The sequence below is a fragment of the Physella acuta genome, unplaced genomic scaffold (assembly GCF_028476545.2).
Source record: "Physella acuta isolate Inbredline_101_S28 unplaced genomic scaffold, ASM2847654v3 ptg001914l, whole genome shotgun sequence".
NCBI lineage: Eukaryota > Metazoa > Mollusca > Gastropoda > Physidae > Physella > Physella acuta.
This window is the reverse complement of record NW_026733419.1, coordinates 46,441-73,548: the sequence shown is the minus strand read 5'-3', so window position 1 is coordinate 73,548 and position 27,108 is coordinate 46,441. Positions and strand designations below refer to the sequence as shown.

The window sequence follows — 27,108 nt, the reverse complement described above, 5'->3', positions numbered from 1 at the left end:
TCAAAACGAGGCTGAAGGTCAACACACGACGACCCTGGCCGAGTTAAAACCCAGATCCACCGGCGTCCACCGTGAGTGGATTTGTCTGCTATCCTGTTCCCTTTTGTTGTGGTCCATCTCTCGCTCACTGGGCACGTGCTCATTGCTCACACATTCGCTTTTGTGTCTGTGTGTTTGTCTGTGTCTGTGTGTGCGTGTGTGTGTGTGTCTGTGTGTGTGTGTTTGTGTCTGTGTGTGCGTGTCTTTGTGTGTGTGTGTCTATGTCTGTGTGTGTGTGCGTATGTGTGTGCGTGTGTGTGTGTCTGTGTGTGCGTGTGTTTGTGTGTGTGTTGTGTGAGTGTTTTCTTTTCTCTCTGCGTTAGTTGTGGTGTCGACTGCAGGGTAATTCCCGCTGGGCACCCTATCGGATCGAAGCCTGGAAACCTATTGTTTCTTTATACATTAGTCATGGCCGAGCCGTACCATTAAATCCTTTTAATTTAAGATCAGCGGCGGATATAAGAAAATAGCGAGGGTTTGGGCCCGTTTGTCATGGAAACCTACAAGTGTTTCTTCCAGACATTTCCTCGGAGGGGGGGGGGGGGGGGGGGGCGGACTAAAAAAAATTTGGGGGGGGGGGGACAATGATAAAAGTATATATTTTCTAGATAAATTCCATTTCGTTCCGGGGTGAGGGGGGCGGTAGACTATCTTCGGGGAAGCTCCGCAACCCCCCCCCCCTCCCGAACAGATGCCTGGAAGAAACTCTGAAACCTACCACTAAACTTCGTTTCGAAGAAGATGAATCGTTTGGTAAATTCCATTTTCTAATACAGTGCTGTTTCTGACAGTTTAAATACGGCGCATTTGTTTTCACTACGATTTTAATGCTATGCTTCATCATTTCCCGCCTCCGCCCCCCTAATGAATATATGCCAATCCTCAAGCTTGTGTGTGTTTGTACATTTGTTTTTAAACTGGGACGCCCTTGTGTATTGAGTTAATCTGCATGTGGTTATATAGGATTGTTTTATCCATGCCGTCTTTCATCCAGTCTTTTTTTCTCCATCCGACTAGGACAGTCCTTAGCAGAGTTTCTTCCAGGCATCTCTTCGGGGAAGCTTTGCCCCCCCCCCCTCCCCCCCCCTTCCCAAAAATAAAATTCTACCGCCCCCCCCCCCCCCCAGAACGAAATAAAATTTATATAATTTAAATAGAAAATATATACTTTTAACAGTGTCCGCCCTCCCCCACCCCCCCCCCCCCGAAGAAAGTCTACCGCCCCCCCCCCCCGAAAATTTCAAGTGCCCCCCCCCCCCCCCGGAGAAAAAAGTCTGGAAAAAACACTGGTCCTTAGAGGCTTTCTTTTCATTTTATCTCCGTCCGGATACAAACACGCACGCACGCAAAACACACTCACGCATATAGGCATATACCAGGGGGAAAAAGTTTTGGACATAGCATTAACTGCGCAGACCGACAACCAATATCACCAGGCAGGTATTGAGGTGGAACTCACGAGAAAAGCGCAGAAGAGGTCGACAAAGAAACACCTGGTTACAAGAATTTGAGGCTATCACCAATTAAGACGGGTATCACTTGGAGTCGGTGGCGTAGCGAGGGGGGGGGGGGGGTGCGGACCGCACCGGGTGACACCATTTAGGGGGGTGACACCATTAAGGGGGGGGGGGTGACACCAAGGCAAAAATAGCAAAATATATAGAGAAAAATGATAATTCCACTTAATTAAGTGATTAATTAGAGTGTTAAATAGTCTTTTAAGAGGTGCACATCGAAAGCTTGAGTGGGGAGGGCGTGCAAATCGAAAGTTTGGGGGGGGGTGCCAAATCGAAAGTTTGAGGGGGGGGGTGCTAATCGAAAATTGAAAGTTTGTTACGCCTCTTGGGGGGGGGGGGTGACACCATTAAGTGCCGCACCGGGTGACACTCGACCTCGCTACGCCACTGCTTGGAGTCAAGGTGGAAAAGATGTAAAGGTGACTGACAGTGATAAGGTTTGAGTTTAATATTATTAAAATTGATAGGATTATGGCGAATTTGTATTGGATAAAGGGGGGGGGGGGTAATTTTTGACTTAAAGCAGACTGGGGTAGCTACAAGAAGTAGGGTGGGGTATTGGATCTCTCTCCTGACCTGTCTACCGCATGACCTAAGCTGACAACTCTGCCACATGACCTACGATGCTGACATCTTCCTCATGACCTCGGTAAGTAGACAGACCTCTGCCATACCATCTCCTTTCCGCGTGACTGATACTTTCATTGATGAGCCCGGTGATCACGTGACCAGCCGACCATTAAATATTTCTGATGTTTACCACTAAGAGATATTGATCTCTCCACCGGTGCTTGTTTTCGTTTGAATCGAAACCTTACCTCCAACCGCTATCCCTCCCGACATCACCACCCACAACAGTCCTCACTCTACAACCCACACCACTCCCTCCTCTACCACCCCCTCCCTCACCCTACCACCCCCTCCACTCTCCCATCAAATATCCATCATTCCCCTCTCTCTCCCTGCCATCTGAACCACCCATTATACTCCCTCCCTTACAACCCACTCCCCTCCCACTATACTCCCTACCCTCCCCCCACCACACACACCCTACCCTCCCCCCAAATACACTCGCACCCTCCCCCCTTCACTCCCTACCCTCCCTCTTCTACCAAATACACTCGCCACCCCCCCCCCCCTCCTACCCTACCACCAAATACGCCCGCTACCCCCCACCACACACACACTACCCTCACCCCCAAATACACTCGCAACTCCCCCCTCCCCTTCACCACCCACTCCCTACCCTCCCACTACCACCAAATACACTCGCTACCCCACCCCCCCCCCCAATACACTCGCACCCCCACCCCCTACCACCAAATACACTCGCTGCCCTCCCCTACCCACTTCACTCCCGCACCCGACCACCCACTCTCCACATCCCCTTACCACCCACATCATTCCGTCACCCTACCGCAAACCACTCACTCCCCCTACCACCCACCATTGATTTGAAGTCATTGCCAATATCAAGGGACGTAACTAACTAGCATATATGATGGTGATCAATTGTTTATCATCCAGTAACTCACACAAGTGCAACAAAATAGTTAATTAATTGGCACAAAAAAAACCCACAGGGTGTTAGTGAAATTACCGCCCCTTATTGATTAGGAATTTCCATATATGGTAGCTGTCAAGAACTTATAGAGGTCACACGTTGTTACAGAAAATGACCTCAGTCAATGCAGTAATTCAATAACTTATTATTTTTTATATATAACATGATGGTTATTTCAAGTTTTATTAGACTACTGTTCTATGTAGTACATATATATAAAGCTTGTTATTATTATCAAGGTTTTTATACATGATTTAGTTTTTTACTTTTTAATATTTTGAAACTGTCAACATAAGCAGATAAATCTTTTTAAGATTAAAAAAAAACTACTTCAATTATGAAAGACGCTCAACTGAAGTTTTAATAACATGAATTAGACAATGGAAATTTGATTTTACCCAACTTTATTGCATAGAACATACACATTTCAAACATGATAAAAGAATTAAAATTTATAACATGAGATATTTTAAATTAGAACATGGGATATGAGTTCAACCCTGGCCTATGTACAAGACATAAAAATAGCATCATGAACGGTCAAGGATTAGTCAATGTTAAGTCAATAAATGATGAAACATTAGTCAAGGTGTGGTCAATGATTGCAGATGCATTATGAATCAAAGAAAGTCAAATGAATAATCAATGATTAGTTGAGAATAAATGAGTGGTCAATGATTGACTATTGAGCAGTAAATAATTTGACTACTGACTAAACTATAGTTGGTGAACAAGAAGTCAGACAATGAGTGGTCACATCGTGGTCAATGACTGTTCAATGATGTATCAATTTTTGTTTATTGATTTATGCATACTAGCCACTGATGATTCATGACTGATATATGAATTGTTAATGAGTGGTCAGTAATGGGTCCATGACTGATCAATGATAATTAAATCAGTGATCAATGATAGGTCAATCAGTAGTCAATGATAGGTCAATCAGTGGTCAATGATAGGTCAATCAGTGGTCAATGATAGGTCAGTGGTCAATGATAGGTCAATCAGTGGTCAATGATAGGTCAATCAAAGATCAATGATAGGTCAATCAGTGGTCAATGATAGGTCAATCAGTGGTCAATGATAGATCAATCAGTGGTCAATGACAGGTCAATCAGTAGTCAATGATAGGTCAATCAGTGGTCCATGATATATCAATCAGTGGTCAATGATAGATCAATCAGTGATCAATAATAGGTCAATCAGCGGTCAATGATAGGTCAATCAGTGGTCAATGATAGGTCAGTGGTCAATGATAGGTCAATCAGTGGTCAATGATAGGTCAATCAGTGGTCAATGATAGGTCAGTGGTCAATGATAGGTCAATCAGTGGTCAATGATAAGTCAATCAGTGGTCAATGATAGGCCAATGATAAGTCAATCAGTGGTCAATGATAGGTCGAGCAGTGGTCAATGATAGGTCAATCAGTGGTCAATGATAGGTCAATCAGTGGTAAATGACAGGTCAATCAATGATCAATGATAAGTCAGTGGTCCATGATAGATCAATCAGTGGTCAATGATAGGTCAATAAGTAAGATAAGTAAGTATCTAGCAGAGTTACAAGTGTGTGATTTATGTACAATATGTGATGTCTACTAACTCCCACAGAGTTTACCCATATACCATGTCATGAATATGTAAGACACTGGTTGAGTGGATGCATGGGGGCCATGCTCAAAGTAACTAGGAATGAAAGTCATGACCTGGTGGACTAAATTCTTGGCAATCAATGGCTGAAAAACCTGAGGAATAAAAACAGTTTTAAACTTATAAAAAAATGTATGCAGCGACAGAGCCAATGAAAAAAAAACAAATTACTTCCTTCATATTTAATCGGAACTGGGCATTAACCCCCCCACCCCCCCCCTGAGTAATTACCCCTATGTCAATTACTACCCCCCCTCCCCCCCCCGGCCAGTAGGACATTACCCCCCTCCCCCTCATATCTTGATTAAAGTATTGCTAGGGCTAGAGTTAAGGTTAGCGCTAGATGAATGCTTAGGTTTTGGTCTTTTTCTTACAGTTAGGATTAAGTAATATATAGGTATAGAGTTCGAGTTACAGTCAGGATTTTAAATTGGGGGGGGGGATTTAATGTCCTAGACCCATATTTAATACATTATTGTTTCTTGTTAAATGAAGCAACACACTAGTTTAAGTTCATAAAAGATAATGTTTAAAATCTATACACAATTTCTCTCATTTTTCTTAATGACTGTATTCTAAATGAAATGTTAAAAAAATCAGTGATTTAAAAAAAAACCATCAGATTCGTGTGCACAATCCAATAGAAAAAGTCAATACAACGGCCATTAAATTATTCAACAGAAAAAGTTATTCAAACCATCGTAATGGCACCACCCTTTATAAAAATATTTGTCTAAACCCATGGATATATTTACTTAGACCAATGACAGCATGCTTAATAAAACATTTATCTAAACGGTAGATATGATTACTTTGAACAATGCTGTAAAACATGTATCTAAACAGTAGATATGATTACTTTGACCAAAATTGTAAAACATTTATCTAATTGGTAGATATGATTACTTTGACCAACGTTGTAAAACATTTATCTAATTGGTAGATATGATTACTTTGACCAACGTTGTAAAACATTCATCTAAAAGTAGATATGATTACTTTGACCAACATTGTAAAACATTCATCTAAAGAGTAGATATGATTACTTTGACCAACATTGTAAAACATTCATCTAAACAGTAGATATGATTACTTTGACCAACTTTGTAAAACATTTATCTTAACGGTAGATATGTTTACTTACACCAACATCAGAAACATAATGAAGATGTTCCAGAGTGCTATGAAGATTCTAAGATGCCTGAGGCTCAGCAGGAAGTCTCTGACCTTGTCCCCTGGAACATTGGGGTCACAAGGTTAAGCGATTACTTCATCAGGAAAGGGGGTTAAGTTTATCAGGGTTACTTCATCAGGAAAGGGGGTTAAGTTTATCAGGGTTATTTCATCAGGAAAGGGGTTAAGTTGGTCAGGGAATTTTATGTGTAAATGTAGTGGTTCTATGATAGTAAGAAATAAAATAATTCTTAAACTAGTTCATCATCATCTTATCCTGTTCATGAACAAGATATGAGACAAATGAAGTAGAGTTCATCTGTTTTAAAGGTATGCAAGGTAATAGTGTAGTCAGCACTATGCCCATTAGCCTAACGCAAATCAGGTGCCCATCAGAGCTGGGTAGACTCATACTGATTTGAGCCTGGGATTCATACTTGAGACTTTAGGGTTAACAGTCATAAGCTCTACCATTTGACCATGCCATCCCCCTTAAACTAGTAAGAGACAATAAAATACGTGACATGTACTTTCAACTGGGTTAAATGAATTCCAGAGTCACATGTCATGCCACACAGAAGATCTCGTATACAGAGAAACTCAGCAGGCTAAAATTTAAAAAATTCATGGTACATTTTCAGCCGTAACTATCCACATGACAGATGAAGTAGAGTTCACCTGCGTCTATTATATCTGACTATGAAGAGTTTGTGTGGCCAGTACTATGCTTAAAGACTAGCACATTTCCTAACTAATGTCAGGTACCCATGCAGGCTGAGTGGACTCAGTGACATTAGACTATCTCAAAACTTCAGAACTAAACTCAAACCTTTGCATTAGTAATCAAGTGCTTAACCACTCAGCCATGCTGTTCCTAGCCATATTTCTAGTCCTAAAGATTTCCATTGTTTAATTACCTGTGGACTCAGTGCTGGCCATGAATGCAACTTCATCTTTAGACCTTTTCCTAAACAGAAATAGTCATTAGAATTATTAATTCACCTATCAATACATCTAACTATTTTATCTACAACAAAAATTAAACTTTTAATAATAATACATTGCCAGCAATCATTAGCACTTTCAGTATTCAGGACTGAACTAGTCATGCTCTATAAAGTACATGAAAGTTAATCGTCTAGACCTACAGTTTGTAGCCAAGAAATGTAAGACTATATAAGGGCAATAATCTCTCTCAATATTTCACAACCACCAGAGCTGCAACACAACAGTGCATTGATTCAAGTTGACACGGTGCACGTCTAGAATATTGATCACATTTAGGTGCCAGTGTTAACTCACTAGCTATAAGCTAACGCAATTAGTATGTAATTGATTGTTTCTGTCTTTAAACCATGACAGACACAATGGGTGGCAGTCCATGTCTAGTCTAGATAACTTAAGCTGTTTTAATAAGATAAAGAAATAACTTCACAATTATGTCACTAACACATACAGTCCAAGCCTATTCTAGACAAGTGAAGATTTTTTAGTGAGATGAAATAACTCACAGTTACATCAGCAATACATAGATGTTAAACTATTGACAACTTAAAATTGATACATGTATAGATGTTAAACTTTGACTTACAACTTAAAATTGATACATGTATAGATGTTAAACTATGACTTACAACTTAAAATTGATACATGTATAGATGTTAAACTTTGACTTACAACTTAAAATTGATACATGTATACATGTTAAACTATTGACAACTTAAAATTGATACATGTATAGATGTTAAACTTTGACTTACAACTTAAAATTGTTACATGTATAGATGTTAAACTTTGACTTACAACTTAAAATTGATACATGTATACATGTTAAACTATTGACAACTTAAAATTGATCCTGTATAGGTGTTAAACTTTGACTTACAACTTAACATTGTTACATGTATAGTTGTTAAACTTTGACTTACAACTTAAAATTGATACATGTATAGATGTTAAACTTACAACTTAAAATTGATACATGTATAGATGTTAAACTTTGACTTACAACTTAAAATTGTTACATGTATAGTTGTTAAACTTTGACTTACAACTTAAAATTGTTACATGTATAGTTGTTAAACTTTGACTTACAACTTAAAATTGAGCACTGCCCCAGCATTCACCAGCAGAGTTCTGTAAGATCAACAAAACAAAACAAGTTAAAAAAATTATAGTTTTTAATAATGTTCACTAGCTAGTCCCGCAGAGTTCTGAAAGATTAACAAAACAAAACAAGTTAAAAAAATTATAGTTTTTAATAATGTTCACTAGCTAGTCCCGCAGAGTTCTGAAAGATTAACAAAACTAAACAAGTTAAAAAAATTATAGTTTTTAATAATGTTCACTAGCTAGTGCTGCTGTAAGTCATCAGGAACATGTTTTTTTACAAAGGAAGTCTTTAAAGATTTAAAACAAATACCAGGAAACCCTGTGGAATAATTAGCTATGTTATTCAAAACATATTCATTATCTAATATTTCATTAGACCTCATTAATTATGCAGTTGATTGGCTGTTTGTGAGGGTTTATGTTTTTCTCAATACTAATTAAAAGCCATAAGCCAGATGAAGTAGAGTTCATATTATCTTGACCGCAGGGTATGAGAAATGGTGAGGTAAGCACTATGCCCAATGTGATGCAGGTACCCACCAGAGCTGAGTGAACTCAGGGACCGAGATCCAAACTCAAACCTTAGGACTTGTAGTGGAATGTCAATACTAATTAACAGTTTTGTGATTCTAGGAGGGTCAAGCAATATCCCTCCCTACATCAGCATAATCCTATAATATGAGCACCTAGGTGTTTTGTGTCCAATGTGTTCATGCCTATCTAATCTCAGAGAGCTAAGTCCAATCTAGCTAACCTGATAGACAATGATTCATTTAAAAAGAGATCCATTCACGCATCCATCAATTTAATGACAATGTTAATGTTGGCTGTGAATGAGAGACTTCATGGACAATGTCATACAGATGACCTCATACATACAGATAACATATGACATATCATATGAAGTTTTCATGCATGTGGAAATATGCATGTGACAGATGTTCTCATAAACACTGAGAAACCACCATTGGTGGGGGGGGGGGGGGGGGGGTGGAGGGGCAGGTGGGGTGGGGGGTGGTTCACACTATGGATCTTATAAACTGGGAAACACTTATGGTAGGGGGAGTCATTGAGAATCTCAAAGAATATGAAACATCAAAGGTGATGCTACACAGATTAACTCATTCATTCAAACATGATTCATGGTGCCAAAGATCCCATACACAGACACATCATGGGGGGGGGGGGGGGGGGGGGTTGGATCTCATGCACAGAGAAACATCATTTGTGGTGCCACACAGATTAACTCATCCATACAAACATCATTCACTGCACCACAAACAAGATCCCTTACACACAGAGCATCATCATGGACTATGAATGTCACATCATGGACTGGAATGTCACATCATAGACTGGAATGTCACATCATAGACTGGAATGTCACATCATAGACTATGAATGTCACATCATAGACTATGAATGTCACATCATGGACTATGAATGTCACATCATGGACTGGAATGTCACATCATGGACTGGAATGTCACATCATGGACTGGAATGTCACATCATGGACTGGAATGTCACATCATAGACTGGAATGTCACATCATGGACTGGAATGTCACATCATGGACTATGAATGTCACATCATGGACTATGAATGTCACATTATGGACTGGAATGTCACATCATGGACTGGAATGTCACATCATGGACTGGAATGTCACATCATAGACTATGAATGTCACGTCATGGACTGGAATGTCACATCATAGACTGGAATGTCACATCATAGACTATGAATGTCACATCATGGACTATGAATGTCACATCATGGACTGGAATGTCACATCATGGACTGGAATGTCACATCATGGACTGGAATGTCACATCATGGACTGGAATGTCACATCATGGACTGGAATGTCACATCATAGACTGGAATGTCACATCATGGACTGGAATGTCACATCATGGACTATGAATGTCACATCATGGACTATGAATGTCACATTATGGACTGGAATGTCACATCATGGACTATGAATGTCACATCATGGACTGGAATGTCACATCATGGACTATGAATGTCACATCATGGACTGGAATGTCACATCATGGACTATGAATGTCACATCATGGACTGGAATGTCACATCATGGACTGGAATGTCACATCATGGACTGGAATGTCACATCATGGACTGGAATGTCACATCATGGACTATGAATGTCACATCATGGACTGGAATGTCACATCATGGAGTATGAATGTCACATCATGGACTATGAATGTCACATCATGGACTGGAATGTCACATCATGGACTGGAATGTCACATCATGGACTACAAATGTCACATCATGGACTGGAATGTCCCATCATGGACTATGAATGTCCCATCATGGACTATGAATGTCACATCATGGACTGGAATGTCCCATCATGGACTATGAATGTCACATCATGGACTATGAATGCCACATCATGGACTGGAGTGTCACATCATGGACTGGAATGTCACATCATGGACTGGAATGTCACATCATGGACTATGAATGTCACATCATGGACTATGAATGTCACATCATGGACTATGAATGTCACATCATGGACTGGAATGTCACATCATGGACTGGAATGTCACATCATAGACTATGAATGTCACATCATGGACTATGAATGTCACATCATGGACTATGAATGTCACATCATGGACTACGAATGTCACATCCTGAATGAAACAAACTCCCCCATCGTGGCTGACACTGGCAACAAGCCCTCCTGGCACCGGCGTCATTAGCGTGAGGCGCCTGCCACAGCCAGGACATGTCTGACATTTACTCTCCACTTATGAATGTTTGATGCATGCTTGTAGAGTTATTGATTCATATAGATCAGCCGGTGGTGCTGGAACAAGTGAGTTCCAGTCTGTCTGCTAGTTGTATCAGGAGATCTACAACAAAATGATGTATTTTACGCAGATAACGCAAACTGTATATATATAAAAAAAAATCAATGGGAATTCAACTAGGGGTTGGTTGAGGGTATAAACAAAGGGCCGTAACTGATGTATGGGAAATGTAGGGCAGATAATAATGGGTTTTGTAGTGAGTAATATATCGAGAAATATTGTGTAGGGGAGGATGAGTTGTATAGAAGACTGGTAATAAGTGAATATGTGTAGAGAAGGCAGCTGTGTAAATAATTCAAATGTGGAGACAAGTGTAGAATAGTGTTTAAATAGTGATAATGTGTAGAGAAGAATGATGTGTAAATAGTAAAAATGTGTAGATAAGAATGGTGTGTAAATAGTGAAAATGTGTGGATAAGAATGGTGTGTAAATAGTGAAATTGTGTAGTTAAGAATGGTGTGTAAATAGTGAAAATGTGTACATAAGAATGGTGTGTAAATAGTGAAATTATGTAGTTAAGAATGGTGTGTAAATAGTGAAAATGTGTAGTTAAGAATGGTGTGTAAATAGTAAAAATGTGTTGATAAGAATGGTGTGTAAATAGTGAAATTGTGTAGTTAAGAATGGTGTATAAATAGTGAAAATGTGTAGTTAAGCATGGTGTGTAAATAGTGAAAATGTGAAGATATGAATGGTGTGTAAATAGGGAAATTGTGTAGTTAAGAATGGTGTGAAGTAAGTGAAAGTGTGTAGGTAATGATGGTGTGTAAATGGTAAAAATGAGTAAAAAAGATAATGAGTTCATAAAACTGGAAATGTAAACAGTGAAAATGTGTAAAGGGGACAAGTATAGTTCAGATAAAAAAATTTGTTGAATCAGTCAAACTAGGACTACTATATCAGTAACATTAATACCTGTTTTTTAATGAAACTACACAAAAAAAAACCTAACGGCTGCAACTATTGTGGTAAAGTTTAGAGTAAAAACTAAAATTGCTTCAACATCTGCGTAACCCCAGCTACAAAAACTCTTCTGATGAAACTAGAGAAGAAAAAAAAAATGAACCCAGGATGTCTCAACTAGAAAGGGTAGGAATGTGTGATGCCACCACCACCGCGGTGAGATGAAACACATCAGACTGATGAAAGCTCAATTGACCTTTAGTACCTTGGCTCTCCTTTTATACCCTGGCCTGACACAATTTCCCCTTATCAAAAGTGCCTCCTGACACAGGGTTGGACCAATTACCCAGACATTTTGTAACGCATCAGCTTTCACTATGGCAGAGGTAGGGAAATGGTGGCTTATTGAATTACTTGCTGTCTGTTTTTATAGTTGGATAATATGTGGGCCCTGATAATAATTAAAATCTTAGTATCTCCAGATAGTAATAGAGGATTATATATCCTAGAATGTTGTACACCTAACATAAAGGGTTAGAAATTATTTTACATTTTAAAATTTTAACTAAAAACTTCTGTTTAACTGTCTTGAAGCACAAATAAAAATTATAATAACAGAATAAAAGTATTATTTGCGATCAACTATTTACAGTCAGTTGTATGATGAACAGAAAATTTAAACTACACATAAAAACAACAAAAATAGAATAACATGCAATACTGTGGCCGTATAATTATTAGTTCAAATTATAACAAATTATTCTTATATAATGATGTTGAATACAACTGTTTAATTTTGACACCTAATTAAACAACTTCTGTGCCCTCCCCCCCCCTGCCCACCATACACATGAAAGCAATAAAGCTTTTAATATGTCCATATAACACAGTAAAATAATAATTTTTAAAACATAGGGAGAGGGTGAGTCTCTTCACCCAATGGTAGAATGGTAATGAAAGTAACCACCTTTGACAGAGCAGGGGAGATAACTGTAAAAAAAGAAGAATTACAATTTTTCACCTAGATTCATGCTTGAGACAAAATTATTATCTTTTAAAATAAACAGTTTTTTATGATGAGCTAATAAAAAAATAAAACAATTAAAAAAGCCTTCTTTCACATATCAGCTTACAATAAAAAAATTATTTTTCTTGGAAAAATACAGACATACTTATTAAAATGCTTATACAACCTCACAGTAAAATCTCATACAGCTTAAAATATAAAGGATAATAAAAGAATATATAAAACTGGTGTGTAAATAATTAAAATGTGTAGGCAAGACTAGTGTGTAAATAGTGAAAATGTGTAGAGAAGACTAGTGTGTAAATACTGAAAATGTGTAGATAAGAATGGTGTGTAAATTAGTGTGTAAATAATTTTTGTGGAAGTATTTACCTTTTCAAAGCTGAATAGCCAGATCAATAATGATGGTGCCTTTTCCCTATTATATATAACTAACATATTCATAAAATTAAAAAAAATTGATAACCCTTTCTAATAGTAATAGTTTGTCCCCCTAAAACAATAATGGTAAAATTATATTTTCAGACTGATCATTTCATATTTCCAATCTTTATTATGTATGTACATTTCCTACGTATTTATTATGTATATACATATTTCTGTACTAAGCACATTAAAAATCATCTGATCCTTTACATTTTTAATTAAATGAATACAAAATAATGAAATAGTTTTAAAAAATAAAAAAATCATTTGATTCAAAATAAATAACACAATACAAATGCAAAAAAAAAAAAACTATAGTGATAAAACACAGCAAACCATAAAAATCATCAAGCTTTTGGAGTTAGAAATCACTGCCAGCTACCATATTTTATTGACTAGCACACCAGATTTGTGGAGTATCACTTTTTCACAACTTTTGGCTGGTTTACTCAGATTTTTAAAACTGAATTAATCCAGGCTCTTAATCAGCTGGCGGCCTTAATTTTTGCATTTTTACAGTTTTGTTAACTTATATATACATACTAGCCGTCCCGGCCAGGCCCTGCTCTGGCTTCTGTGAAAAACCTTTCTGTTAAAGACCATTACCTGTGTGTTTAGTAATCATCATAAACCCGGCATTGCACACCCAAACCCAAACCAAAACAAAACGCAAACATAAAGCTAACACAATTACAAATACAAACGAAAACAAAAACCTAACAACTAACCCAACCACAACCACAAACACCAATACGAACACAAAGAAAAAAAACAAACGAAAAAGCAAACGAAAACAAACCAAATCCAAATGCAAAACCAACCACAAACCCAAAGAAAAAAACACAAACGAAAAAACAAACGAAAACAAACCAAATACAAACGCAAAACCAACCACAAACACAAATACAAACACAAACGCAAAGAAGATAAAACACAAACGAAAACGAAAAAAGAAAGAACAAAAACGAACCAAATCAAAACGCAACCACTAACGCAAACCCAACCTAAACACAAAGAAAACACTAACGCGAACATAAACGCACAGTGCTCAGAGTCTAGCCCGGGGCGGAATCGCCTGTTTCAGCTTAATAAACGACTATAGTACCCCAACTTATTCATAGTCTTTTGCACTCACTTTAATGAACGTAGGTGCGAAACCGAACACGGGAGGCCCGGGACCCCAAATAGCACCCTGTCTGGGCGCCAGAGGACGCACCATGACGTCACCGCCTGATTGAACTTAGTAAACGACTATAGTACATAACTTATTCATAGTCTTTTGAACTCACGCGAACGTATATACCATAGCGTACACCGGAAGGCCCGGGGCGCCAAATAGCACCCTGTCGGGGTGCCGGAGGACGCCCGGATTTGATTCACTTAAAGACTATAGTAACCTTTCTTACCCATAGTCTATCGCACTGTTAAAAACAAAACTATGCAGCATAGCGCTCACATGATAGCCCAGGGTGCCAAATCGAACCGTGCAAGGGCGCCGGCGGACGCGCCTGTTTCAATTTAGTGAACAAAAATGATAATACTATAAGCTTATCCGTAAATGGAAAGAAATTAACATATAGGATTTGTAGGACCTGGCTTATTAAATGTTATTGATTTAAAAAAAAAATATTGAACAGTATGTTCAGTGTATAGAATAAATAAAAGGCAGTGTTAAAAATACCTAACGACATTGCACTTAATCAATCCCCGCTAATTATGTAATTATTTTTTTTTCTTAACACCAAAAACAAAGTAATAAAATGTAAATTCTTTCTTCTTAAGAATTTTTTTTATTAAAGGGAAGTAACTGTGCAGTCAATACATTTCCGACACAATTTTAGAAATTTTATAAACGTCGATACACTTTTAAAAAATTTTATGTCGCGTTCATTATTGAAAATTATTCTTCTAAGTAAATAGAATGAACATTGTTTTTAAAGACTTTCAATGGAAATTTTTTGACTCGTACATTTAGACTGTGAGCACGATAAAAAATCTAACACTTAAATCCATAGAACTGTCAACGACAAACTTTTTTGCCACACGTTACAGAACTGAGCTTTATATATTAGATATATATATTTAGTCATGTATATTTTCAAGCATAGAATAAGCAAATAAGGATGCTCACTTATTTGATTTATAAAAATCAAATTAGCTTTTACAATTTCCAAAACCATAGGCCATTAAATAAGTTTTTATAGGCTATAAATAAAATAATTACAGGTGGGACTTTGAAATAAGATTTTAATTCATGCCACAACATTGTTCTTATGTCATTGCTCATATCTCAATGCAATTTTCTTTACTGATAATATTAGGGTTGTCGGTATCGGCCGAGATCGCGGTAAAAACATGACCCGAAATCGCCCATTACTTTCTGATACCGGGAGATTTGGTTTTGCATACTAATAAGTTTTTAATTTATGGTAATTAATTAAGTTTAAAAGGTCATTTCCTAATGTTAAATGAAAAGTAGAATGGTTTTCCCATTGTTTTGATGGCTTAGCGATCTGATAGCACGCTGTCTCTGCTTTGGTCTTCCCCCTGTATGAAGGCTAGTTTCAAATACGTTGGAATCACGATTTTTTAAAAGGTTATTCTAGATGAGTGAAGATTACTGAGCAGACATATCTTATATATGTGGAAATGATATTTGTTTTTGGATATTTTGACTCTGACATTAGATATACTTGTTTAGAGGTGGTCACTGTATGTAGGTCGCGTTGCCACCATTGTTATATTTTTTCATCCCGATCTTCCGGCCTTAAGTTTGATCAACTAACAACAGCATTCTTATGGAATGTGCAAACAAATCTCCTAATTTTTTATTTCAAAATATATATACATAGCCATCTTTAATTTTTCAGCTCTAGTTCTAGTTTTGCAGAATATGTTTTTCCTAAAATCCAATTTTGTCAGACTAGACTGACAAGAGTCAGACCTAGATCTAGGTTACCTGTCTGTTGCTAACACTAGCATTGTGCTAACTGTAATTTTAAGTATTCAAGTTCTACTTACCCTTAGAGGCCTTAGATATAGTTATATGCTGAAAATCAGAATCCATACACAATTCACACATAAAAAACATTGATCTGATAACTTCATTTCACTTATTACAAAATGGCTTTTATATGGACTCTACTTCACCTGCCCAAAATAACAAGGCAGTTATAGACACATTACAGTGTTCAAGTCATTTACTTTAGATTTCTGACTATGGAGTTCTTTCATTCTTTAGAAACATTTTCATATTTGCGCAGCAGTTTTATAACAAAATGGCTTAAAGATGGACTCTACTTCACCTGCCCAAAATAATGAGGCAATTATATGCACATAATAGTGTTCAAGTCATTTACTTTAGATTTCTAACTTTGTAGTTCTTTCATTTGCTGTATTTATATAAAATATGGCTTTAGAAACATTTTCATATTTGCGCAGCATACAGTTTTTTGGGGTTATGGGAGGAAGCCAACACAAAAATATAAGTTCTGTATTATTTTTATTCATTTCAACAGCATTTACAAGTTCTATATATCATTCTAGTTAAACTCTGCAAATATGAAAAAAATACAACTGCAAGTAAAATAACTATGCTCAATTTATTCAGGTATCCCATGACTTGTCACAATTGGCCAATGCAAAAGCAAGGGGATTCCACCCCTCACAAAAAAATTCGCAAAAAAAAAACTATTTGAGCTAGACAGAAAATCTTTTTTGTTTTGTTTTCATATAGTTGAGCTCTACAAGAATATGTAATTTTTATTTTTATATGATGATTAGTGTTTTTTTACCAAAATCCCTAATAATATTTAAAATGCCATTAATCTCTTCCAGCCCCCAAAATACCACCCCAGTTGTTTTTTATGCGTTTTTAGTTTAAAAAAAAAATTGTTTCATAATAATAAATAAGAAATAAACTAGTTCTACAAAGTGTATTTACCCTGAAAATTAGCAAAATTAGCTTACATAAGATGCTGTTGGATGTGTCGACCCAGTGTAGGGTGGAGGAGATAAGCGAAGGAGTTTACTATGTTACTATATAATGTTTAGTTAGGCCTACATTTGCTTAATTTATTCATCACTGCTTTTCTCTTCGAACTTCTCTGCTTTTCTCACTACTCTTTCTTCACTTTTCCACATGGGCCATTAAAATAAACCCGTCTGAGGAGGTTAGTTTTTTTCTCCCTTTCAGAATTTTTTCAGATATGAGTTAGGTAAATGTCATTAAACAGCTCTAATGCACAATCAGTTTGAACTTTTTCAGGATGTTTCATTTCTATGAACTGTTAAACCTGTTAATCAAGTTACTCATACATCAAATTTTGCTTGTATGTCAAAGCAAAATGGGATGATTTTAGATACCGATGTCTTATAAATGACTTCCATAAAATAGGTGTCTTGGGTTGATAGTAGTATTGTAATCTCGACTAATTTTATGGTTAGAAATTAGGGTTAGGCGTATGGTAGGAATAGGGTTGGGGTTAGGGTTAGGGACAGGGTTAGCATTGACATTAGGCAGCAATGTGTGTATTTAGTTAACTACCAGTAACCTAACACCCCTTTTTTAAAGAAGATTCTATTATCGGACACTGGTATAAAAATTTCCCCGCAAAATGTAGTTCACCCGACAGCTTGTATATAATAAAGTAGTATTCTTGGCCCTGTCGCTCTAATAAAGCTATGCACTATGTCTTATGATCTTATCTCTTAAGTAAAGAGATTAAAAATTTAATGAGCTAGGCTTAAGTAAGTGAGACAGGGCTAGATCTACCTAAAATTAAAATAGGCTACTTACTTAGTACTTACCCAAATAAGATTAAGTCAGATATCATTTTAAAGTGAAGCTGGTTTTCTCTTAACTGTCTAATTCAAACTTTGCAGTCTTCACAACCTTTTTAGTGGTGCAGAAGTGAGAATGCCGATCCAATGTATGTTGAATGTTGACAAGTTGTCTCAAGTTGAGAGTGAGAGTGTCTGAGGTCTCAAACTCTCAATGATGATCAAAAAAGATGGGGTGGAAATGTCGAATGAAAGGGGGCACCTTTTTAATATTGTTTTTACAGTTTACTGTTACTCTTGGGATCTAAAAACTATTGTATTGAGTTTTTAAGGGCTAAAACAGTGTAGTATAGCTAATCAGTTATTTAATAACAATAAATTAGATTTGTATGCCAACGTAGCAACTAGAACTACACAGGAGGATAAAATCTTTTGTTGTTTACTTGTTACTTCAGAGATGTGATCGGTTAATACGTACTTTCAAATGAAAACACGAATTTGTATGTATGGATGAAATAAGTTATTTTAATTTTATTTTTTAAAAATCGTTTAAATAAATAATATAAGCTTTGGGGAATATGTATAATACATATATAAATCAAGCCTACTATTTATGTGTATACAACATTTGAAAGGAGTAAGTCTAATTAATATTTTAAAACTTGTTCTGGTGATTTAGATTTAGATCTATTTCTTATGTCTAATGTAGGAGTGGGAAATCCCGTTGATTGTAAATGTAAAGAAGAGTGGTCTCCCCTTTTTGTTCAGTAAACATAATCCAGCTACTGAGCTAGGCTTGAGAAAGATTGTTAGCTGCAGCTGATAGGGAAGTCACTTGATCTATTGTCAACAGTTAGTTTCCTCAACGACCCTGCAGATTAGTGTTTACCTATTTAACTTAGTATCCTGAGCATCATCACTCATTCACGCAGTATAAAAGATTTATTTAACCTCCAGTATGTTACGGCTACGAATAGCAGCAGCAGCTTCACTAGCACTGAAAAGAGAATTCTTGGTAAAATTTACAGTAAATTTAAATTAATTTGTTAAATTTAGGCCTAATAATTAATTTCAGTAGGCCTATTTATTATTTATTTTTATTATTTTACCTAGATCTAGTAGATCTAAATATAAAATATTGTATGTAGCCTGGCTATAGGCCTACATTACTAAATATAATATTAATTAGGCTTGTTATCTAACTAAAGAGGGCTCTAAATAATGAGTATGAAAAAAAATTACTTTGTTAACTTTCTTTTAAATTTTAACCTTATTTTGATTAATTTTTTTCTAAACTTAAGTAGTGAGTAGGTTTTTTTCTGAAAGACTTATCAGCCTAACTATAACTAACACTAATGCTGCTTGAAATTGGCCAGTTTATTTAATGGGCGTAGTTTTAAAAAATGTTTAAAGTGAAAGTTAATTGACAAAATGTTTTATTTCCTGGCAGGGGCGGATGATGTGTCATAACAATTGTTTCTAGCCATTATCTTAACACCTAAAAGCTGTATATATCTAGTAGAAAATTAAATTAACACAATACTTTATGATCCTATTGGCTAACATAAAAGTACAGTTTTTGACTAACGGCAACAAATATAGCTGTTTTTGACGCTAAAGTCAAAATGGCCAAGCACTAGCATAAAATGAGATGTGACTGTAGCTTGCGTTGATGGTTGTGATTGTTGAGAGTACTACAGACCATGGAAACTCCACTCAACTTGCTGTTACGGGGGTGGATATTTTTTTAGTCATAACAGGAGTCTCCTTCCTGCCAATTATTTACACCACCCTGCCCAAATGGTGAAAGTCCTATTGACCTTTTCTTCGGGGGGGGGGGGGAGTGGTTAAAATATTTATTTTTACAACTAAATGGAATCTTGTGCCAGAAATGCTTGTTCTGAAAAACATAGATACTGGGAGAGTTGGTTTTTCCATGTCTATAAGATAAACATTGAAAATAACAATTAGTTTTTATGTATTGCTTGTGTAGTGAAAACATGTCTTGCATTTCCCTATTATTATAATGCATCACTTTCATGCAATTTTTTTTTCCTTTTTTTCCCCATTAATAATTTTGTCCTGTTTTAATTAAATGGAAACGGATAAAATGTATTTGCGTAATAGATTATGCAGCCTCATATTGAATAATTTAGTGTAACAGCAGGTATGGAAACCAACAATTTGTTGCAGTCTTTTTCAAAATGTCTGGATTACCAGAACTGTGTGCATAGTTTGTTTACTTGAAAGAGGCCACATGTTTCAGTTAGGCTTACTTGGTCTGAAGTTTACTCGCTGAGCTGCCAAATAGAGTTGCTGCTATTTTTTTCTTTGGGCAGAAATTGTGTTTGCCAGAAGATTATTTAGGATTGTAGGGAGGCTATTTAAGTTAAGCATTTTGCGTTTCACATTGCTTGGCTACAATGTCGGATTCAGAAGTGCTCATTTAATTTTTAAATAATTTTAAAAAAAAACTAATTTGCTACAATACACATATTTCAAAAGTTTTACATTGTACTAACTGTAGTTTTATTAAATTTATGTTATAGTTTCATACCAGCTTAGGTGTGATATTATCAAAGATTTTTTTTTGTTCCAGCAAATCACAAATGCTTCTATTCAGCCATCTTGTTCTGCCTCTGGTCGACCATTCCAAATCTCAAGCCTTGATCACCTAGTTTTGACTGTAAAAGACTTGGATAAAACAGTCGACTTCTACACTCGTGTTTTGGGGATGGAAGCCACAACATTCAGGGTATTTTTATCAGTTTTTTTTAATATCAAATACATTATTTATATCAGGTGATGGACTAACCCAACATTTAATTAAATTTACTTTAAAACATTTTTATGTCGAACACATTTTTTTAATATTGTGGACATTTGCCTAGGTTTACAGCTGAAACCTACACTCCAAAGAATACTAGAATGACTAAATATATACTTTTCAGGGTGGTCGCAAAGCGCTTAATTTTGGAGAACAGAAAATTAATTTGCATGAGTTGGGAAAAGAATTTGAACCTAAGGCCACTGTCCCAACACCAGGGTCAGCTGATCTGTGCTTCCTTACTCAAAGCTCTCTAGATGACGTCATGGGACACTTAAAGGTAATTGGTTAATTAATTACTTTATGCTGGGTCATGTATGACATATAAATACTTGTTTATCAGATTTGGAAAGTATTTTTTTCAAACTTATTACAGCTAATCCACTAAGCTATGGTAAACTGTACAGGTAAAGTCATTTGTTAAAAAAATGTTTTATAAATCATTGTAGTTAGTGCCAATAAAAAAACATATAAAAATGAGTCCTGGCATCCTTAGTCCACTTAGTGTTAGAAATCACTGTAATTAGCACAGATTGATTTACCAGTGCTTGATAATGAACAAGCCCCAAAGTGTTAAAGATGTGTTAGAGTTAGGTCTCAGTAGAGGAAATAGGTTGTGGCAATGTATTGGCAATAGCAAGAAATATTTGTGAACAGTTTTCAATAAAACTAAACCTTTTGAAAATGAAATTCTATTTTTGTTCATTATCAGAGACTGCTGTGAAAAATTTCCCAATATATGAGAAAACTTTTTTTTTTAAACAAGATGGGATTATTGATTTTGAAAATGCTTTGAGTCAATACATATCTCACCTCTCTGACTTTTTTAACCTTTTTAAAAACTACTTAATAATAAAACATTTAATGAAATACTTATTGTGTCTTTTGATTATATTGCAGGTATGTGATATATGTATTGTTGAAGGTCCAGTAGAGAGAACAGGTGCAGTAGGCAGCATACGATCCATTTACGTAAGGGATCCTGACGGTAACCTCATAGAGATTTCTAATTATACAAATAGAGTTAATCGCCTTTAATTGTATAAAAAAATGTGTAACTAATTTTGAGCACTTTAATTTTGTGATTATATTAAAAAAATATTTTGTAATTGAAAGAGAATCTTTACAAATATATAACGATCTTACAATTCTTTACATCAAAATTTATTTTTCTGGGACTGGTTGTATTTTTGTATATTTTTCTTCACTGAGCATTCAAAATCAACAAAGTTTAATTAAACTTATTGATAGAGAGGCTCCGCAAATATTTATACAATTTTGTACTGTACATATTAATGATCAAAAATATTTCAAAGAAGAAAAACTACATAAGCAGACATTTTTGTTTTTCGAAATATTACTCTGTACATGTGTGAAGCTCAATCTTTAAGGGTATTTTCTATAACAGCATTGATCTGGAAGGTTTTTTTTACCAGCTTTGTTTCATACATTATCAATTTTTGAATTTGGTTAATTTATGATTAAATTTATGTTAAATAAGTGAGAGGTTTTTATGATTAAATTTATATTTATGACAGGTTTTTCTGTAACAGGTTTTAATTTTTATATGTTTTGTTTCATACATTACCAATTTTTGCATTATTTATATTTATTAAACTTGTCAAAACTTGCATTTTTTAAATTGTTAATTGTAATTTTATATATTAAAGTAGATACATTTGTTTATATTTTTTACCTATCATATTTAGGGCGATAAGCAGATATTGAATTAACTTAAGATATTTTTTTAGACATGAATTGTTGATTTTAGAGGAAGGGAAGTAACTCAAACAATAATTTTTTTTATTAAACTTATTTACCAATAATAATCATTAAAAAAGTTTTAAAAAACCCACGTTTTCTGATTGAACTAAAAAGTAGAAAATAAATGCTATAGGCCCTACATCACAATAATGCAAGCGATCACTCTACTATAAGCGATCAAAAACGTGGGGCGCCGAAGTAAAAGTTATATTACTATTGATTAGATAATACTATTGACTTTTATTAGGGAGCTTGTAGAGAGTCAACAGTATTAGAAACTGTAAGAAAATCACGGCGCCCCACGTTTTTGCTCGCTTATAGTAGAGTGATCGCTTGCATTATTGTGATGTAGGGCCTATAGCATTTATTTTCTACTTTTTAGTTCAATCAGAAAACGTGGGTTTTTTAAAACTTTTTTAATGATTATTATTTTCTACTTTTTAGTCTTTGTCTGTTTGTTTGCATTAAAATCTTGCTATCGATTTTATCTTTTCACTTTTTTTGGGTAAACGAAGACAACTCGTAAAAAGACAACTCGTAAAAAGACAACTCGTAAAAAGACAACTCGTAAAAAACTCGTTGTTTGAATACGTTACTGACTAGAACACATAGATTTGAACCCGTGTCGAGTGGGATAGCAATCGTGTGCCCAACCACTCGACCATATCGTCTCCCCCAAACTGGCCTACCTCCTGTAAGTTTAAACTCGGTTCAAGCTAAATTCTCTGCCCCTAAGCCTGTGGCGACATGTGATCGTTCGCTTCACTGCGCGCGAGGTACGCGTCGCTGGTTTTTTTTCTAATGGCTAGCAGAGGAGAATTATATATATAGATTATATAGCGGTCTAAAATGCTCAATAAAATGTTTCCATTGATCAATTTAGTAATAATAACAATTGAATATTCAATGGTCATCCAAAAGAAAGCTTCCCTGAAAATTTCAGCGCGCTAGCTAACTGGGAAGTGCCAGAAATTTCGATCGCAAGATTTGATTGGAAAGACAAACAGAGAAAGCAAGTTAAAGAAAACGTGGGAAAAAAAAGGTTGTTATTGTTCCTTTCTGCTGCTTTATTTTCTTTTGTGATTTGCTTGCCTTACACTTCATAGGTATAAATATTTAAAGTATAAAGTATTCTATAAAATTATATACATTTTATACTTCAGAATTCATTTTTTTAGAAGTTATGACATCCAGATAAATATAAAATTTTTGGTAGTATTATATGGTTCAAAGATACTAAATCACTATTCAGGATGAGTGTACGTCTGGGTTTTGTTCAATACAGAAAACGATCCGAGCAAATGTTCAATATTTTTTTTGTTCTTATCTTTACACATTACACAGCAGCCCTCGTCCCTAGCTGCTACTAACTGAAAGCCCCTTACAATTGTTCACTCCTGCTTTTATACTCTCACTCGACCTTGGGATAACAATACTTAAACACCCCGGGGTTAAATTAACTCACACACACCTCTCCCGTATGTTCTGGACTATTCGAGCCTATTCTAATCTAACCTACAACTGACCCGTAACAGTGCACGTCCACATACAGATGCAACCAAATGGCTTTGATCATGGAAACGTGAGTATCACATATTGCTTCAGATTGTCAGAAACACACCTTGGAATAACAGGGAGACTTGAGTTCATGTCTTGCTGGAACCAAATTGTCATGATTATCCTAGTAATAAGTAGAATATTCTAGATTAGTAGTAGATTATTCTAGTAATAAGCATTTAGTTGATTATTCTAGATTAGTCATAGATCATTCTAGTAATAAGTTAGAGGAAAACAGACCTGGTGTACATCCTGTGGAATATTCCTAGTTACTGATCTCAGATGAGCTATGTGCCTTCTGTGTTAATGTAAGAATCCAAGTGGCTGAGTAGTATAGCACATGATTTCAAAGCTCGTAGCTTAGAGTTCAAGTACTGTTTGAATATTCATAGTTACTAAGCTCAGATGAGCTATGTGTCTTCTGTGTTAATGTAAGAATCCTGGTGGTGGAGTAGTAGCGCACATGATTTCAAAGCTCATAGCTTAGAGTTCAAGTACTGTTTGAGTATTCATAGTTACTGAGCTTAGATGAGCTATGTGTCTTCTGTGTTAATGTAAGAATCCAAGTGGCTGAGTAGTAGAGCACATGATTTCAAAGCTCATAGCTTAAAGTTCAAGTACTGTTTGAGTATTCATAGTTACTAAGCTCAGATGAGCTATAAGCCTTCTGTGTTAATGTAAGAATCTTGGTGGTGGAGTAGTAGAGCACATGATTTCAAAGCCCAAAGCTTAGAGTTCAAATACTGCTGATTGGTCCTTTTTCACTGTCTTCTGTAAAACTCAGCTTTAATTGGTACCTGATCTTAATAAAAAAAGAGGAAAAATGCCGTAGCAGTTTACAGATGTTCATTGTGCAGCTGCTACATAGTTTAGTAGTTCTTTTATTTAGTTAACAATGCCTGATTGTGGCAAATCTTTTTAAAAAAAGTAACTAAAGAATCCTCTTTAGACCTAGCGATCAATTGGGCAGATGAAGTAGAGTTCATATGTTTCTTGACCTCAGCATTGAAGGAAAGGTGTGGTCATCACTATGCTCAGTTGCCTTTACTTTACCTGACATGAATTATGTACCCATCAGAGCTGAGAGGACTCAGGGATGTTCTACTGCAGGGGTCTCCAAACTTTTCAGTCCGAGGGCCGTATTAACTATCAAATTTCACTTTGGGGGCCAGTTTCTTCCAGGCATGTCTTTGATTTTTCTGGTCAAAGTTCCTCAGTCATCACCAACAAACGATTTTTCCTTGGACAAAAAGATCTCCGCGGGCCGGATGAGAGGACTTCACGGGCCGCATCTGGCCCGCGGGCCGTAGTTTGGAGACCCCTGTTCTACTGACTTGGACCCAGATTCAAACTCAAGACTTTCAGGTTAGCAGCCTAGAACTCTACTGCTTAGTCCACACTGTCCCATCCTACTTCTAAAGCAATGACTACTCTGAGTTTTACTTATACATTTGTTTCCCAATACAACACATTAATACTTTTAACGTAATTAAATTAATTTTCAACACAAGGGTAGATAACAAGATTAATTAGTAGTGAATACTTGCTCTGTTTTTTTATACCTGAGACAACAGACTCTACTAAGGGGCAGATAATTGTTGTTTAGAGTTACTAATCTGGTTTAAAAGCAACTGTTTTAGCCATAGGGTATAAATATAAGCTTGATTAAAATTAACTGAAATTATAAATTTGGCACTAATTGGTTTTAAAACTTTTAAATGCAACACAAATAAAAAAAAAAAAAAAACTCTCTTTAGTAAAAGTTTTGGTTAATTATAATTTTTTAAAACACATTTTAGCTAACAATTCTTTTACTTAAAGAGGGTAATTGTGTTATATTTTCCCTGCATTTGCTAAATATTATTTATTCAAGACTAACAAAAGCTGGTGAAACCTGGATAAAATATGTATGCATTTAAACAATAGGAGAGTAGCTTGTTGGAATTGTTAAATATGACAGGATGGATGAGTTATTTTTGTGCTAGCACTGTGATGCTTGCACTTGTTTTAATTCTAACCCTAACACCAGTTAAAACAAAATCTCAATGTGACTTGTCAACTGGTCATGCCCAATCTACTCAGATTTTAGCCTGCTTTTCTTTTTGGATTAGCGTCCATAGCCTTTGTCCAACCAAGTACAAACTACAAGGAGTTGTCTCTTTTAGAAGAGTGGCTGTCCCCAGCTAATGAGCCTCATCTGAGGATTCTAACTCAGGACTTTTCAGTTTAACAACCATGAGCTTTCCGACTCGACCACACCGACCCCTCAGTTCATTCAAAAAAATGTCCTTTTCTTTTGCCATAAGGTTTCAATGTGTCTGTTTATTATGCTTAGCATCTACTGATTAGCAGCATGTTGTTTGACAGATTATGCACATATCTTTATACAAGATTTTCTTGTGGGCAAATAGCATTACGAAATCAAGACAATTGTATTAATTCTACTGTATAGATTATTTATTATTGGAACTGTGTAATACTTGTGTCAGAGGATACATTTTTAAAAATATTCAATAACATCAAATTTAAGACTTGACATATATGTTTGAGATTTTTATTTATTAGTATCACAAGTTTGTAAAAAAAAAATAATTATTGGTCATTTTAAAAAAAAGCTGCAACAACACTAAAACATTTATACAACAAATGTAAGACTTTCAAGACATTCATACAAAAACTGAATTAAGCAATTGAAATAGACACAAAATATAAACAAAAAATAAAAGAAAATAATATTGTGCATTTAGTACTAGTATAATTACAATGAATAAATAAATGCATTAACTTGTAATGTGTCTGATATCAGAGTATAGACTGGAATTACATTTAACTTTAAATTTCTTGTCTAAAAAAAAGATTAATGTATTTGGTCACAAACAATTCATGAATAAATTACTAGAATTAGGTT

General features: G+C 35.7%; 2 protein-coding genes across 3 annotated transcripts; one reads left to right on the top strand and one right to left on the bottom strand.

Annotated features, from left to right (window-relative positions):
* Nucleotides 1-3,503: 3,503 nt before the first annotated feature.
* LOC131931201 (protein SMIM7 homolog) lies at nucleotides 3,504-18,540 on the bottom strand. The gene is made up of 5 exons (XM_059287909.1): nucleotides 18,080-18,540; nucleotides 8,038-8,079; nucleotides 6,861-6,910; nucleotides 5,915-6,005; nucleotides 3,504-4,865 (listed from the first exon to the last, which is right to left on the bottom strand). Exons 1-5 carry the CDS (start codon nucleotides 18,103-18,105, stop codon nucleotides 4,850-4,852), a joined length of 225 nt encoding a protein of 74 aa, XP_059143892.1. The 5' UTR covers nucleotides 18,106-18,540; the 3' UTR covers nucleotides 3,504-4,849.
* On the top strand, nucleotides 12,095-22,702 carry LOC131931200 (glyoxalase domain-containing protein 5-like). 2 transcript variants are annotated; one of them, XM_059287908.1, is made up of 4 exons: nucleotides 12,095-12,203; nucleotides 20,652-20,807; nucleotides 21,004-21,159; nucleotides 21,780-22,702. In XM_059287908.1, exons 1-4 carry the CDS (start codon nucleotides 12,195-12,197, stop codon nucleotides 21,915-21,917), a joined length of 459 nt encoding a protein of 152 aa, XP_059143891.1. In that variant the 5' UTR covers nucleotides 12,095-12,194; the 3' UTR covers nucleotides 21,918-22,702. The 2 variants fall into 2 exon arrangements, with proteins under 2 accessions (XP_059143891.1, XP_059143890.1); XM_059287907.1 differs by lacking the exon at nucleotides 12,095-12,203 and adding an exon at nucleotides 18,810-19,067.
* The last annotated feature ends 4,406 nt before the right edge of the window (nucleotides 22,703-27,108 follow it).

Bases quoted from the DNA above. Each gene is read 5' to 3' on its own strand.
- LOC131931200 (XM_059287907.1), top strand. From the start codon at position 19,011: ATGTTACGGCTACGAATAGCAGCAGCAGCTTCACTAGCACTGAAAAGA. The intron at 20,808-21,003 runs GTATTTTTATCA...TATACTTTTCAG, and splicing joins TGGAAGCCACAACATTCAGG to GGTGGTCGCAAAGCGCTTAA. The intron at 21,160-21,779 runs GTAATTGGTTAA...ATTATATTGCAG, and splicing joins ACGTCATGGGACACTTAAAG to GTATGTGATATATGTATTGT.
- LOC131931201 (XM_059287909.1), bottom strand. From the start codon at position 18,105: ATGATATCTGACTTAATCTTATTTGG. The intron at 8,080-18,079 runs GTAAGTACTAAG...TTGATCTTACAG, and splicing joins TCTGACTTAATCTTATTTGG to AACTCTGCTGGTGAATGCTG. The intron at 6,006-6,860 runs GTAATTAAACAA...CCAATGTTCCAG, and splicing joins GGCCAGCACTGAGTCCACAG to GGGACAAGGTCAGAGACTTC.